The sequence below is a fragment of the Plectropomus leopardus genome, chromosome 17, assembly GCF_008729295.1.
Source record: "Plectropomus leopardus isolate mb chromosome 17, YSFRI_Pleo_2.0, whole genome shotgun sequence".
Taxonomy (NCBI): Eukaryota; Metazoa; Chordata; class Actinopteri; order Perciformes; family Serranidae; genus Plectropomus; species Plectropomus leopardus.
The window spans coordinates 21,819,610-21,831,956 of record NC_056479.1 but is presented as its reverse complement, the minus strand read 5'-3'; the positions used below and the strand labels follow the sequence as shown (position 1 = coordinate 21,831,956).

The 12,347-nt window shown below is 39.1% G+C and overlaps 1 protein-coding gene across 1 annotated transcript in view; it reads left to right on the top strand.

The window, feature by feature from the left end:
• LOC121956285 (voltage-dependent T-type calcium channel subunit alpha-1I-like) overlaps positions 1–12,347 on the top strand; it is a 147,677-nt gene that overhangs the window by 42,153 nt on the left and 93,177 nt on the right. The window contains 1 exon segment of the mRNA XM_042504425.1: positions 6,095–6,206. Coding sequence (XP_042360359.1) covers positions 6,095–6,206 — 112 coding nt within the window.

Sequence of the window (12,347 nt, the reverse complement as noted above, 5' to 3'; positions counted from 1 at the left end):
CAAGTCTGCTACGAAAAAATCATTTTTTTCTGCATAGAAAAGAAATGACAGAATCCAGCTCTATTACTTTTCCATATTTTGACGTGATGAACGACATGTTAGGGCACGTTAATCCGCGTATGCATGGTTGAATGTAAACAGGAATATTAGTGGAATATTAATTTTCATTAGCCATGTAAACAGCTTAGTAGGAATATTTGGCCTCATTTACTAATACGTGCGTAGAAATGTTCTTACTCTGGGCAAAAAATAAGTCCCCCCGCAAAACTACCGTCAGGTTTTGCCAGGGAGGAGAGCATGGAGCAGTTCCATAGCTTACGTACCTTTAATTAACGGCTTTAGTAGGTAATTTTTTTTTTTTTTTTTTTTTTACCCTTGAGCTATGCACTGCTCAGTCCCTCACAGCAGCTGGGCTACTTCTCAAAGAAACAAAAGAAAAGAAGTGTCAGTCTTTACAATAGCTACTATATGTCCCTCCCACCCGCCCCACCCAACAATCCCAACATTTCAAATACCATAAATCAAACAAACAAGCACAACAAATGTACAAATAAATAATAAACACAAATAATGGTAAAACTCGTTTACAACTTACAACTTGTTGGGATTTCAAAATTCAAGTAGCAGTCATGTCAGAATACATCTGGTCCTAAAAAAAGAAACGTCTGGCTTGCCGGCCTGACATGTGCCTATAAGTACAAAGAGGGGATAAACAAGTAAAAATGGAGAGTGACAGGTTACCTCCTAGCACATTATGGTTATTCTCAGCTTCAAGGCCACTGCTCTGAAATGTTTAGATGGCTGCAGCCAGCGGGAAATGCAGAATTTTCAAAGGGACAGAATAAATAAGAAATGCACTCAGGTAATAAATTGGTTTTACTCATGCACCGGAGCTTTCTGTTTTTACATTTTGATGATTGGAATAATCAGTTTTTCTTTTTTTTCTTTCTAAAGATATTTTGCCACTAAAGGTGTGGAAAATAAGGTCACACCGGGGCACCTTAGCACTGCCTTTTTGTTACCTAAATGCATCACAAAGGCAGACAGAGAGACAATAAGACAATAAGCAGCACAAAGTGAGGATCCTGAAATGCTTATTTAAAAAGAGAGACAGAGAGCTTGATAAAGTTGGAAAGACCCAAACAGAGAAAAAAAAGGATGAAAGAGGAAGGCGAAGCATCTGACGAAATCTGTATTGACGCAGAGGGACAGGCATAAAAATAGGTAGAGACGTCGAGAAGAAGAAGAAGAAGAAGAAGAGGGAAAAGATGTGATGAGAGGAGAGTAAAGACAGGGAGGAGGCCCTGTCCACATCCTAAGAAGATTAGACACACAGGACTGAGGAGAAAGGCAGAGGAGGCGTGATGCTAAAGAGGGAGGAAGACAGAGACATAAAAATGCGGGCTGAACCTCCTCAGTCACACGCTGCTGGTTTCAGGGTGAATGTTTTAGGGGTAAATATCCCCGGCTTTAAAAGAACAATCAAATTAAACGCTGAAGCTCAATAACAGCATGTCTCCCTTCCTTTCTCCTCAAAGCATCCTTGGTGTCAGACTCTGTTAGTGCCCTCCCAACATGATTAGGGAGCGACACGACCAGCCATCAACTAGCGCTCTGGAATCAGCTGGGTGTGAGTCAGCCGCCTGCTGCTTCATTTCCCTGGGGAGGGAAAAGGGTCTGCGGCCGGTATGACAGAGAACTCGAACCAGCACTGAGTCACTTCACATGTCAGTGCAGATGCTGCTGATACTGTTAGCTTTGATGGGTTGAAGGTGAGCAGTCCACAGGGGTTGTGAGAGGTGCTGTTTTGCATGTAATGAAGGAGTGTGCATTCACCCGAGCCGCTCTGCAAATGTTTGTATTCTAAACTCCCAGCTACGAGGAGGTTGGTGAGAAAGTGAAAACCAAGCGGCGGCATAGCTCCCGTCCTTTTGTTTTGTGTTTGCATATAGTCCCAAACAAGTCTTTTTCTCTTTTTGCATATCAGTGTTTATTTCCTGTCTACTCCTCTTTTTCTTAGACTGACTGCCTCCCTCCTTATTTCTGTGCGAGCTCACACCATGCCTCTGTTCTTGGCTCCTGCTTTGCTAGCACAGATCCTCGGGGCAGGTTCTTTAGTTGTGCTATGGCAGTGCTACACACACACACACACACACACACACTTACACGCACGCGGGCCTGATTGATTTTTCATTGCCAGTCGAGGTATAATGTGTCCCAAAGTGTTTGTTTTTTCTCAGAGGGCAAAATTGTCCATCGTTTGCTCTGTCAAACCTGGCAATGAATGAGAAGCTGAAAAAAGGAGAAGGAAAAAGAGAGAGAGGCGACAGCTGGGGAAATTGAAGGGGAGAAGAGTTGGAGAAAGGAAAGAAATAAAGAACAGTGTAACCTGAAGGGGATTAGACCTATATTAAGGGGGTTGGTAGTTAGATAAGGAGACTAGGAAGAGAAGGCAAAGAGACTTCATACAAGTATTTCTCTCCACACAGCGTTCTGATATCATTTCTCCCTGTTTCAATGTGTTACCCCCAGAGAGCATCGCTAAAGAGATAGCAGACAGCGGAGAATGGAGGGACCTACAGATTAATGGAAAGGAATGAAAATAAGATGTTTGCAACCACATAATCCCTGGATAAAAATGAAATTGTGTGTGTGCGTGCGTGTGTTGCACGAAGCATCTACAGTTTGAGATTTTCGTAAAAGTAGACTAAAGATTTCTTTAGAAAATCCTCGAGCTTCAAATCACTTTATTTTTCATGTTTAAGTTTTATCTTTTTTTTCCTTTGAAATTCAGTTAAATTGGAAATAAAGTGTGTCCCCATGCAGACAGGTTCAATGAGAGTTTACCCGCTGAAATAAGATGTATTGTGAATAGAAATTTTCAGTAGCAATGAAAACTGCTGGGCAGGAATATTCTTACTGAATAGTTTGTGCACACTGACACAATGCATTGTTTTAAGTCAGATCACAGATATCATTTCAACAACAGACGCCACAGTTTCTGTTTTACAGTGTGGGGGGGGTGGGGGGTTTGTAGTCTTTGAGCATTTTGTTTTATACTATAGATAATGCAGATACCGTTAGCAGATCAGTAATCAGTAATTTCGCTATTCGTTTCATCATAAAATCATGCTTTTTTAACACATCCTCATGTGCAAAGAGCAGTATTTTGACGCTACATTCTGCCAGATGTTCTAAAACGGATGTCTCCAACACTACATGTAACCCTTGCTCAGTATGTTGGGTTCTGCCTTTCTTACTTTGGTATACATTTTTAATGAATTCAACTAATAGTACAATTTATGGTATAGTCAGATTAAAGGACATGAAAAATGTCACCCCCAGTTACTTGTAAGATGCATGAGCGCTTTTCTTTTTTGTTAATCATCTACAATTTAGTCGCATTAACATGTGTTTGCCACACACACTCATACTCATTTTCTACATCACACTGCTGGGGAGCATAAGCTCTATAAGTACAAAGTTCATAAGAACAAAAGACTTAAAGCTCATTGTGTGAATACAGAAAGAAAGACAAAAAATAAGAGTTAAGAGGATGGAGTATAGAACTATGAGAACATAAGCTGACAGCTTAAGATATGAAGGAAATGAAAAGCTGTAAAAGACTTTTAAACTGCATAACGATGATTATAACACACACCCGCACACACACACACACACCCATATACATATTACTGTATAAATTTACAATATGAAGTCAACTTTTTAGTTGTATTCAAGAGTGGTGGCTTTGTAAGATGTGAAGAGACAACAGGTAAAGGAAGATTGAAAGTGAGTTGTCCAGTTGTAAGTCAAATATATATGCAGACAACAGCTAAAACAAACCATTTAATTTTATTTGTACTGGCACTGTTTTGAAATTGTTAATAGCTTTTTAAAAATTCTGAGCCCATACTGTATCCTTCATCATTTTAAGTAAATATTACCAAAGGTGTCCTTTTCCTTGGCAGGCAGTAGTATTTGCTCTGTCATGTTTGATTTCGTGACTCATGCAGTCATGTAGCAAAAATAGGTTGGCTGAGGGAAAAAAATACTTCTCATCTTCATTTTTCATTGATGAAGTGCTCACTGGCAGCTTGGCAGCTGCATGACCTCTTAGCTCTTGCGTTACATGGTGTGTTGCGTACACGCTGTGAATGAGTCAGTTTTGCATGTGCTGTTATTTGTGATGATGCAAATCTGTCTGCTTCCATATTTGTTCATACTTTTGTACAACACAACAAGACTGCCTTTTTTTTTTCTTTTTTTATTTGTGGCAATATGCAGAAAAACATTATTTAGAGCCGTCATAACAAAACTGTAAGAGACACAGCAATCAGAATGGTGAAAATGCCCATCTGTTATGTTGTTTATAAAATAATTAATAGCACAAATTTACCCAGTGCCTGCATTTTAATGATTGGATTAATAGATTATGCAGGTTTATGTATATTAGCACAATGTTAGTACAAAATAAGTTCTTCTCTAGCAAAATAACAATTGGATTGTTTATTATTTATATTATCGTATTAATTAATAAACCTCAAATGTAAATTAATTGCATGGTTTGGAGCGTGACCATTGTTCTGAAAATTAGCACTTTATCTGCACCTTCATTTGAAACCATGGCTGTATTGGAGCTGTTTACCCGCCTTTCAAGTTTCTTTGTCCTCTGCTGGGACATTACCCTCATATCAGGACCACCACCCTGTTAATGTGGATACAACCTGCCACCCACTTGGCCTACGTGGGAGTAAAAACAAACTCACCCCACATGCTGATGCTAGCAGGCATGGAGCTTCTTTCATGGGACAGAGAAGAATATCAGAGTATAGAGGAGAAGTTGCAGACACTCTAACATGCAGCATTGAATTATAATCTGCCAAAAATAAAAGAACACAAAGTAAATAGCCAAATACAAGTAAGTGAATTTTAAAGCATTTTAGTTTTGGTATCTGTCAGACAATTAAAACATGCTTATCATAATTTTCAGAGAGCTATTGAAGGAGAAAAGAAAGATGTGAAGGAGAAACGCAGGATGGAGCATCAGGAGTAATACATGGAGAAAGTAAATAACTGATGCAAAATATTAAGACAAAGAAGGAAAAAAAAAACAGAAACTGATTCAAAACCAACCCAGGAGTCACATGATGGAGAGACATTTTTGAATAAAAACTATTGAATTTAAGGCATAATCTTAATCCCAGCAAGTCCTCCAACACATTCTGCCTCATAAACTGTATGTTCCTACCCTCTAAATTGAGCCACAGGAGCGTTTCCTAAAGTATTGCCCCTACCAGTGTCATATCTAAAAGACAGAATAGGTTGTATATGACTGTTGGCAGTTGCAGATTAAACATGAGCTTAATGTTGTGCCGCGATCTCAGCACCAAAACTACTTGGTTGGGTTTTGAAAAAACTATATTGTTTGAGTAAAATTAGGTAGGTTTGTTACACACGACACATACGTCATGTGACAGTCAAAATCACTCAAATTTGACGACTGATTTCACACAAGACACACACATTGCTTTCCCGGGTGAAAGTCCTGTGGGTTTTTTATCATCCACCTCTCCACCTTGCGGGCATATTTTGGAGGAGGACAATCTCCTAAATCTGACTGAAATAAAAAGAATGATTGACAAATCTTTTAAGGGGAATAACTCTAGACAACAACAATAAAAAATATATAATATACTTAACTTAAATTTAAAAAGCAAACAATAAACAATTCTGTTTACTTTTTTTTTTTTAACTTTTTTGAGCAGTCAGAGAGGTGTAATTGACAATATCAGTTACGATTAGATGAGCACACAAAATGCTGGTTCTCATTATTAAACTGATATCTCAAAGGGGACAAATATAGTAGATTATATATATTATATATTAAACTGCTGTAAGTATACTCAGTTTAATGTAGTAAACTCATAACATTGATGTATTATAAAAACCGTACAAGTTGTGTTGAATTTCGGACAGACGGGTCCATCTATCCACCCTTCAGCTACAGCCCATTATGAAACATATACAATGTGTGTATGACTGTGCATTTCTCCTCTGCTGCCATGCTCCTTAACTCCAGTCCTGTTAATACGTGGTTCGAGAGGATTAGCATCATGGTGATCCTGCTCAACTGTGTGACACTGGGCATGTACCAGCCCTGTGAGAACATCGACTGCACCTCGGACCGCTGCCAGATACTGCAGGTAAGGCGGACCTCTGTGTGTGTGTGTGTTGGCCTGTGTGTGTATGAATAACATGACAGCCTACTGATGAAGAGATAGAACAGAACAATCACTTATTTGACATATACTCAGAGCTGCTCACAGCTCCTCCTGTCACTTTTCCTCGAGCTGCGATGCAGGGAAACACTGCAGCTGGAATATTTCCCTTCTGGAAGCTTTATATTTTCTCCTGCTCTCTGAACAGGGAATTGGGACTTAGTTTGTTTTAATATAGTCTTGTGGAGCCGCATGTGATTTTGTCACTTCGTGATGAGAATACAGTTGTGGAGACGAGTGTTAGCAGTGGAAAATTGCGGTTGTGGAAGGCCAAGAATGCCACAGCTGACAAAGTTTCACCAACAGGCTCCAATTCTACTTCTGCTAACAATTTATTATTTTGATCACTGTCTGTCTCGATGAGGCTTTTGACCTGCATTAAATATTGTTCCCCTGTGCTGTGTACAGGCGGCCTCATGAGATGAGTTTTTACATGGTCACTATATTATGTCAGTTTTCACATGACAGGTGAAACAGTGCAACTCTTTCTCAAGATTACGAATGCCAAATCTTTGTAAACTTATGTTTCTCTTGGGCCTGTCATTATAGCTACATTATCGACTTATCAAGGTCAGCAATAATATTGAGCTCCTGTCCATATATCATCCAATAATGCCCTTTGTGTTTACCTGCACGTTTGTTTACATAAAAATGTCACCAACATTTCAGCCAACATGATGCCAGAATAAACAGGAGACTTTTCCCGTCCATTATAAGTGCCGAAGCATTTTTTCACAGCTCCTCAGCTGAATTAACGGGAAGAAAACTATACTGAGACACATTTTACTGTCATTTATGGTCACGCCACTTCCGTCCTCATGTCACCAATGAACTTGGTTACAAAGCTGCAACATTTCTGGTTTAAACCTTTGAAACCTGAGCAAAAACATGGAAAGAAGGCGATGAGCAACTTTACAAGAAACGGACCAAAAAATTACAAGAAATCAAATAAAAGAAAGAAAACAAGCAACAAGAAAAAAATGAGAAACAAAAACAAACAAGATAGTGAACTCAAGAAAGTGCTAAAACAATTAATGTATGCATCTATTTACAGATTGTTTTCTGTACCATTATTTTAAATATGGAATTATAAGAATTATGATTTTAGTTTTCTGGACTTTTTGTTGTTGATAGTGTCTAATGATTCCCCCCAGCGAATTTTCATATAATTTTTGTCACCTTTTACTAATTATTTGCAATTTGCTGGATACTTCTTGCCAGGTTGCTCATTATGTTTTATCCCACGTTTTTGAAAGTAATCAAACAATTTTCTCAGGTTTCAGGGGGTTAAATCCTTGTGAAAAGCATCTAAATGCAGCAAAAGGAAAACTAATGTGGATCCAGGGTTAAACTGAAAGAGACAGGAGAGCCCATTAACGTGACCACATTGGTACGTCGACTTTGTTTAAAAACCCAAAAGCTCATGTCGAAGGTGCTAATTTGTTCTACTTGTTGTTATTTATATCTAACTTGTTGCTAATAAGCTGATACTTTTCATTTTGTTAACAAAGCCTAACCGTTAAGAAACCAGATTGGCTTTATACTGCCTGCTGAGGAATGACTCTTTATTCCTCTCTGCCAAATGTTTAATATTTATTTAATAATCAGCATGTAGCTTGAAACGTTACCTTGGTGGTAATTGAATTAAATATTTATGGGAGCATAATCTTGTGTGCAGACATTGTTTTTTCATTTTTTCTCTAATAGTTATTTATGTGCAATTTTTTATTAATGCGCCTTGGGAGTTTTTTGTTGTTTTGGTTGGGTTTTTAGTTGGGTTTTATATTATTTGTGTGTGTATTTCATTTGTTTAGGATTATATTTTTTTCATATTTTAATCCAGATGTCTGGATTGCTTAATTAATTGCTTAATTATATGATTATATTATAATTTCAGTATCAAAAAATTGTCTAAAAAGGATAATATCATTTATCACAATTATTTATGGGACAATATAGTGTCCACCAAAATTAGTTACCACAACAGACCTAGTTTTGATGTGCTTGCCTTGTCGTTGATTGGACTTTATTGATTCGGAAACAAGTCATCATTGACCAGAGGAGTTAGTAACAGGTTTAGGTACCCTTAAATTAGAGCATAGATTATTGTGTTGTTTTTGCCAAATTGCAAATATTTTCCTTTTGTTTCTGTTTGTAAGCCGAGGAGGGATCATATGGGTTATGTTGTAGTTTGCCAACTGGCTGAGAACTCAGTGTTCCCTTTGGGGTCATTGTTGATTTTCACTGAAGAAAATTTGGCTCAGTTTTAGGTGTGACAAGGACGACCTTATTCTACCCCACACACTTTTTATTTGTGATTTTTGTCCATTGAAAATCTGTCAACAGGATCCTGCATGTGTGGTGTCTGCTTATGCTGTATTGACTGATTGTACAGCCACATCTCACCTGCCTACAGCACATTAGAGTGGATTATAATATCAAATAAAGCCCCGCAGACCACACTGTAATAGGTTTATTTATCTCATCGGATTTTCTCCGCATTGTGCAGAGATTTCAAATAAGCATTCAGTGCTGTTTCAAAACTGTGCGACACATCTTCCTGCTTCAGTATCTCTCTTCCTCCTCCTCCTACTTCTCCTTCTAATGCGGTCTTTACTCCTCCCCATGTTCCCATTCCCCCATCCTACACACTCACTCTCCCTCCCTTCCTCCATCCTGTGTTTCTCTAACAAGCATATTGTCTCCCCAGGTACTGTGAGGGGGTCCTGTTCTGCTTGTTGCTAATGGTAACAGGAGGGATTTTGCTGACAGAGCTACGATTGTTAGAGTGGCCCTCACGTGCTTCTAAGGCCCTCTGTGAAATACAGTATCCCCACCCCACTTCTTCTCACATGTCTGTTTGGTAAATACGAAGAGTCTCCACTGGTTTCCTGGCACCACTGTGGCACTTCAGGAAGGCACTCTGCCGGCCGAATAAATACTTCGGCACATAACTCCAACAAACCACAACGGGGTGTTTTTACACTTCATGTACGAATTAAGCAAACAAGTTAAAATTTATTAATTAGTGACTTTCAGAGGTGCTGGTAGGATGATTTTGTTACCTCTAGAGAGAGACAGGCTACCTGTTTCCCCTTGTTTCCAGTCTCTGTGCTAAACTAAGCTAACTGGCTGCAGATATCATATTTACCATACAGATGTGAGAGCAGAATACATGTTCTCTTTTAACTTTCAGAAAGAAAGCAAAATACTGTATTTACCAAAATGTTGAGCTATTCCTTTGATAAGACATACTTTTTCTCACCCGACTATGATTGATAGAAGATTTTAGCAAAATGCATGTTTTTGGGAAGTGCTGAGCATACGACTGGATAACTGAGGCCTGAATTACACTGTGAGTGCAATGAGTTGCACGCAAGTTTCTAAATTGATGTTTTGATTAGTTTTGCTTTTGTTAAGGTCTCCAATGATTTCATTTCATGAAGAGCTTCAGATTTTTTTTGGATTCTCTGTTCAGCATGGGCGCATGTATGAATAACAGTGTTTTCTTCACGGATACAAGGTAACACGCTGTGAGTTATTTACATACAAATAATAATTTTGCGTGTGAAGTATTCATTTAACGATGTAGCTTCAAATGTATGTATGTGATGTTTTCACTATTCTGGGGAGCGCAAAGATGTTTTAAAGGCAGATTATCTTAACACTTTGGCACACAGAAAAGAAACTATCTGCATTGCCAAGAAGTTAACAAGCTCACAGCAAGACGCTGCAGTCAGGGATGAAATTGTACCTACTGTAAGGAGGTGGAGGTCCTCTGCAGCCATCTCCGACACGATTTTAATCATGCCTGTATTTGCATAGTCATCTTACTCAAATGGCAAGTTGTTTTTCTACCTTAAGTGGTTTACAATGCGACAGGACTCATTATACCTTCAATTCAACACCTGTTCAACCCTGTTAATGGAGCTTCAAGTGTTCAGAAAACACGCAGACAGGTATTACTTTCCACGTCCTATTTGTCAGTTTGTCGGCGTAGTGCCTTTCAACTGATACGCTCATTACTCTAGTTATTCACTCATTCCACAAGTAGACTAAGACACACATACACAAAATATTTTACTTGAAATGGTCCACCATCACAATCTTGATGACCTACTTACAGCATCCTTTCCTCCTTCCAAATAAGCAGAACAATTACAGCATTTGAAGAAGCTTCTGCACCAGCTCGTGTTTCCAATCATGAAAGAAGCCCCGTCACGAGACAGTCGCAACCTCTTTGCAAATCATGTTGACGATAAAACCTGATAGGCCGACTGAAGAGAAAGCTGGCGGTAGTCACAAATATCTATGATGAATTCATTCCCCTTTCAGTCAGTGCAGAGCGCGACAGGGTTCCGACTGGTGCAGCCAATGTCGGATTACATATGAAGCGTGCAGGCTGCATTATTTATCAAAACATCATTTAAACAGCATGTGAGACTGATCTTCTCATCTTTCCCATTGCATGCTGCCAATTCTGTATGCTGTGTGTGAGTGTGAGAGTGGGTGAATGAGCAGGGATGGGACACACATGTTGGCTTCAAATGCATTACAAGGCATTCTTCTAAAAATATACACGCACAAAGCCATGTTCCCACAAATGCAAAGAAACACAAATCTACACATTTACAGTCTTGTGCAAACGTGCATACTTATGTACAAAGATTTGCGCCAACTCATTTCCTTCTCTACCCTTAGATCCCTAAAAATAACAAACAATATAGACAGTGTCCACACTTGTAAATAAAAAGGGAACTGAAAGCTGTTTCTTGCTATTTCCGACTTGGCCAAAACAACATCCTCCTCTGCTACTGCCAGTGCTCCTACATGAATAAATCCTCAAGATTTCACACACCATTTATCTCATTCAATGTGGTCTATAGCTACAAACACTATCTTGCAATTTCTCATCAATGCTGGGTTAAAAAAAAATCTCTTACCTTCAATTGAAGCGTATTACTCCTGGTTGTCCAAATGTACCACACATCAGTGTTTCTGGTCTGCTGTGGGTTATTGTTGAGTCTCTAGTTTGTCATTTAACTTCAGCCTGAAACCCGGAAAAAGTAATAACCCTAAAGTACTTGTGGAAAATTGTTTTTCCATCGCAGCATGTGTATTGGTTTGGGCCATCTGATTTGTTGAGTGCACAAACTCTTTTCCCAGGGCATATGCACTAACTGTATTGTGCGGCCAGCAGAAACATTTAGTTGGAAAGTTCTTGTGATCAAGGCTTTCTTTGTGTTTATCTATAGTTTGCTATCAAATTCAGTTAAAGGGACAATTCGCCCCAAAATCAAAAAATTAATATCTTTCCTCTTACCTGTAACTCTGTTTATCAGTCAAAATTGTTTTGGTGTGGGTTGCAGAGTGTTGGAGATATCAGCTGTAGAGGTGTCTGCCTTCTCTCGAATATAATGAAATTAGATGGCACTTGACTTGTGGTGCTAAGTACAAACAAACAAACGAACAAAAAAAAAAAAACATTTGAAAAACTCAACAGCAACTCATCTTTCCAGAAATAATGACCCACTTATTTGAGATAATCCACAGACCTGGTTGTGAGTTGTTTCATGCTGGAACAGTTTCCCTTACAATGAAGTAAACCTGCCAACCGCATCACCGCAAAGGTGTACATCCACTTCTATCTCTCCTAGCACCACTGAGCTAGCCAACATTACAGCTCAGCTGACGACACATTAATGTTTACATCTCACACAAGTTCAAGCCGCTCGTCCATGAGGACATGCACTCTTTCTTCTACATGGTGATACTGCTGGCAGGTTGGCAGTCCGAACCACACCCGCCAAGCATATCACCCCCCAGAAGGAAGCATACATCTACTGCTAGCTCACCTAGCACCGTTGAGTTAGCTAATGTCACAACCATTAATATTTACATCTCGCTCTGTCACAGGCACGAGCCTCTCGTCCATGAGTAAATGCACGCTTCCTTCTGTGCAGTGAAGCAGTGCTTACAATAAGGTCTGTGTAGTGCCATGTAGTTCCATTATATTGGCTGAAAGGCAGAAATCTCTCTGGCCAATAACTCCATCACTCAGCAATT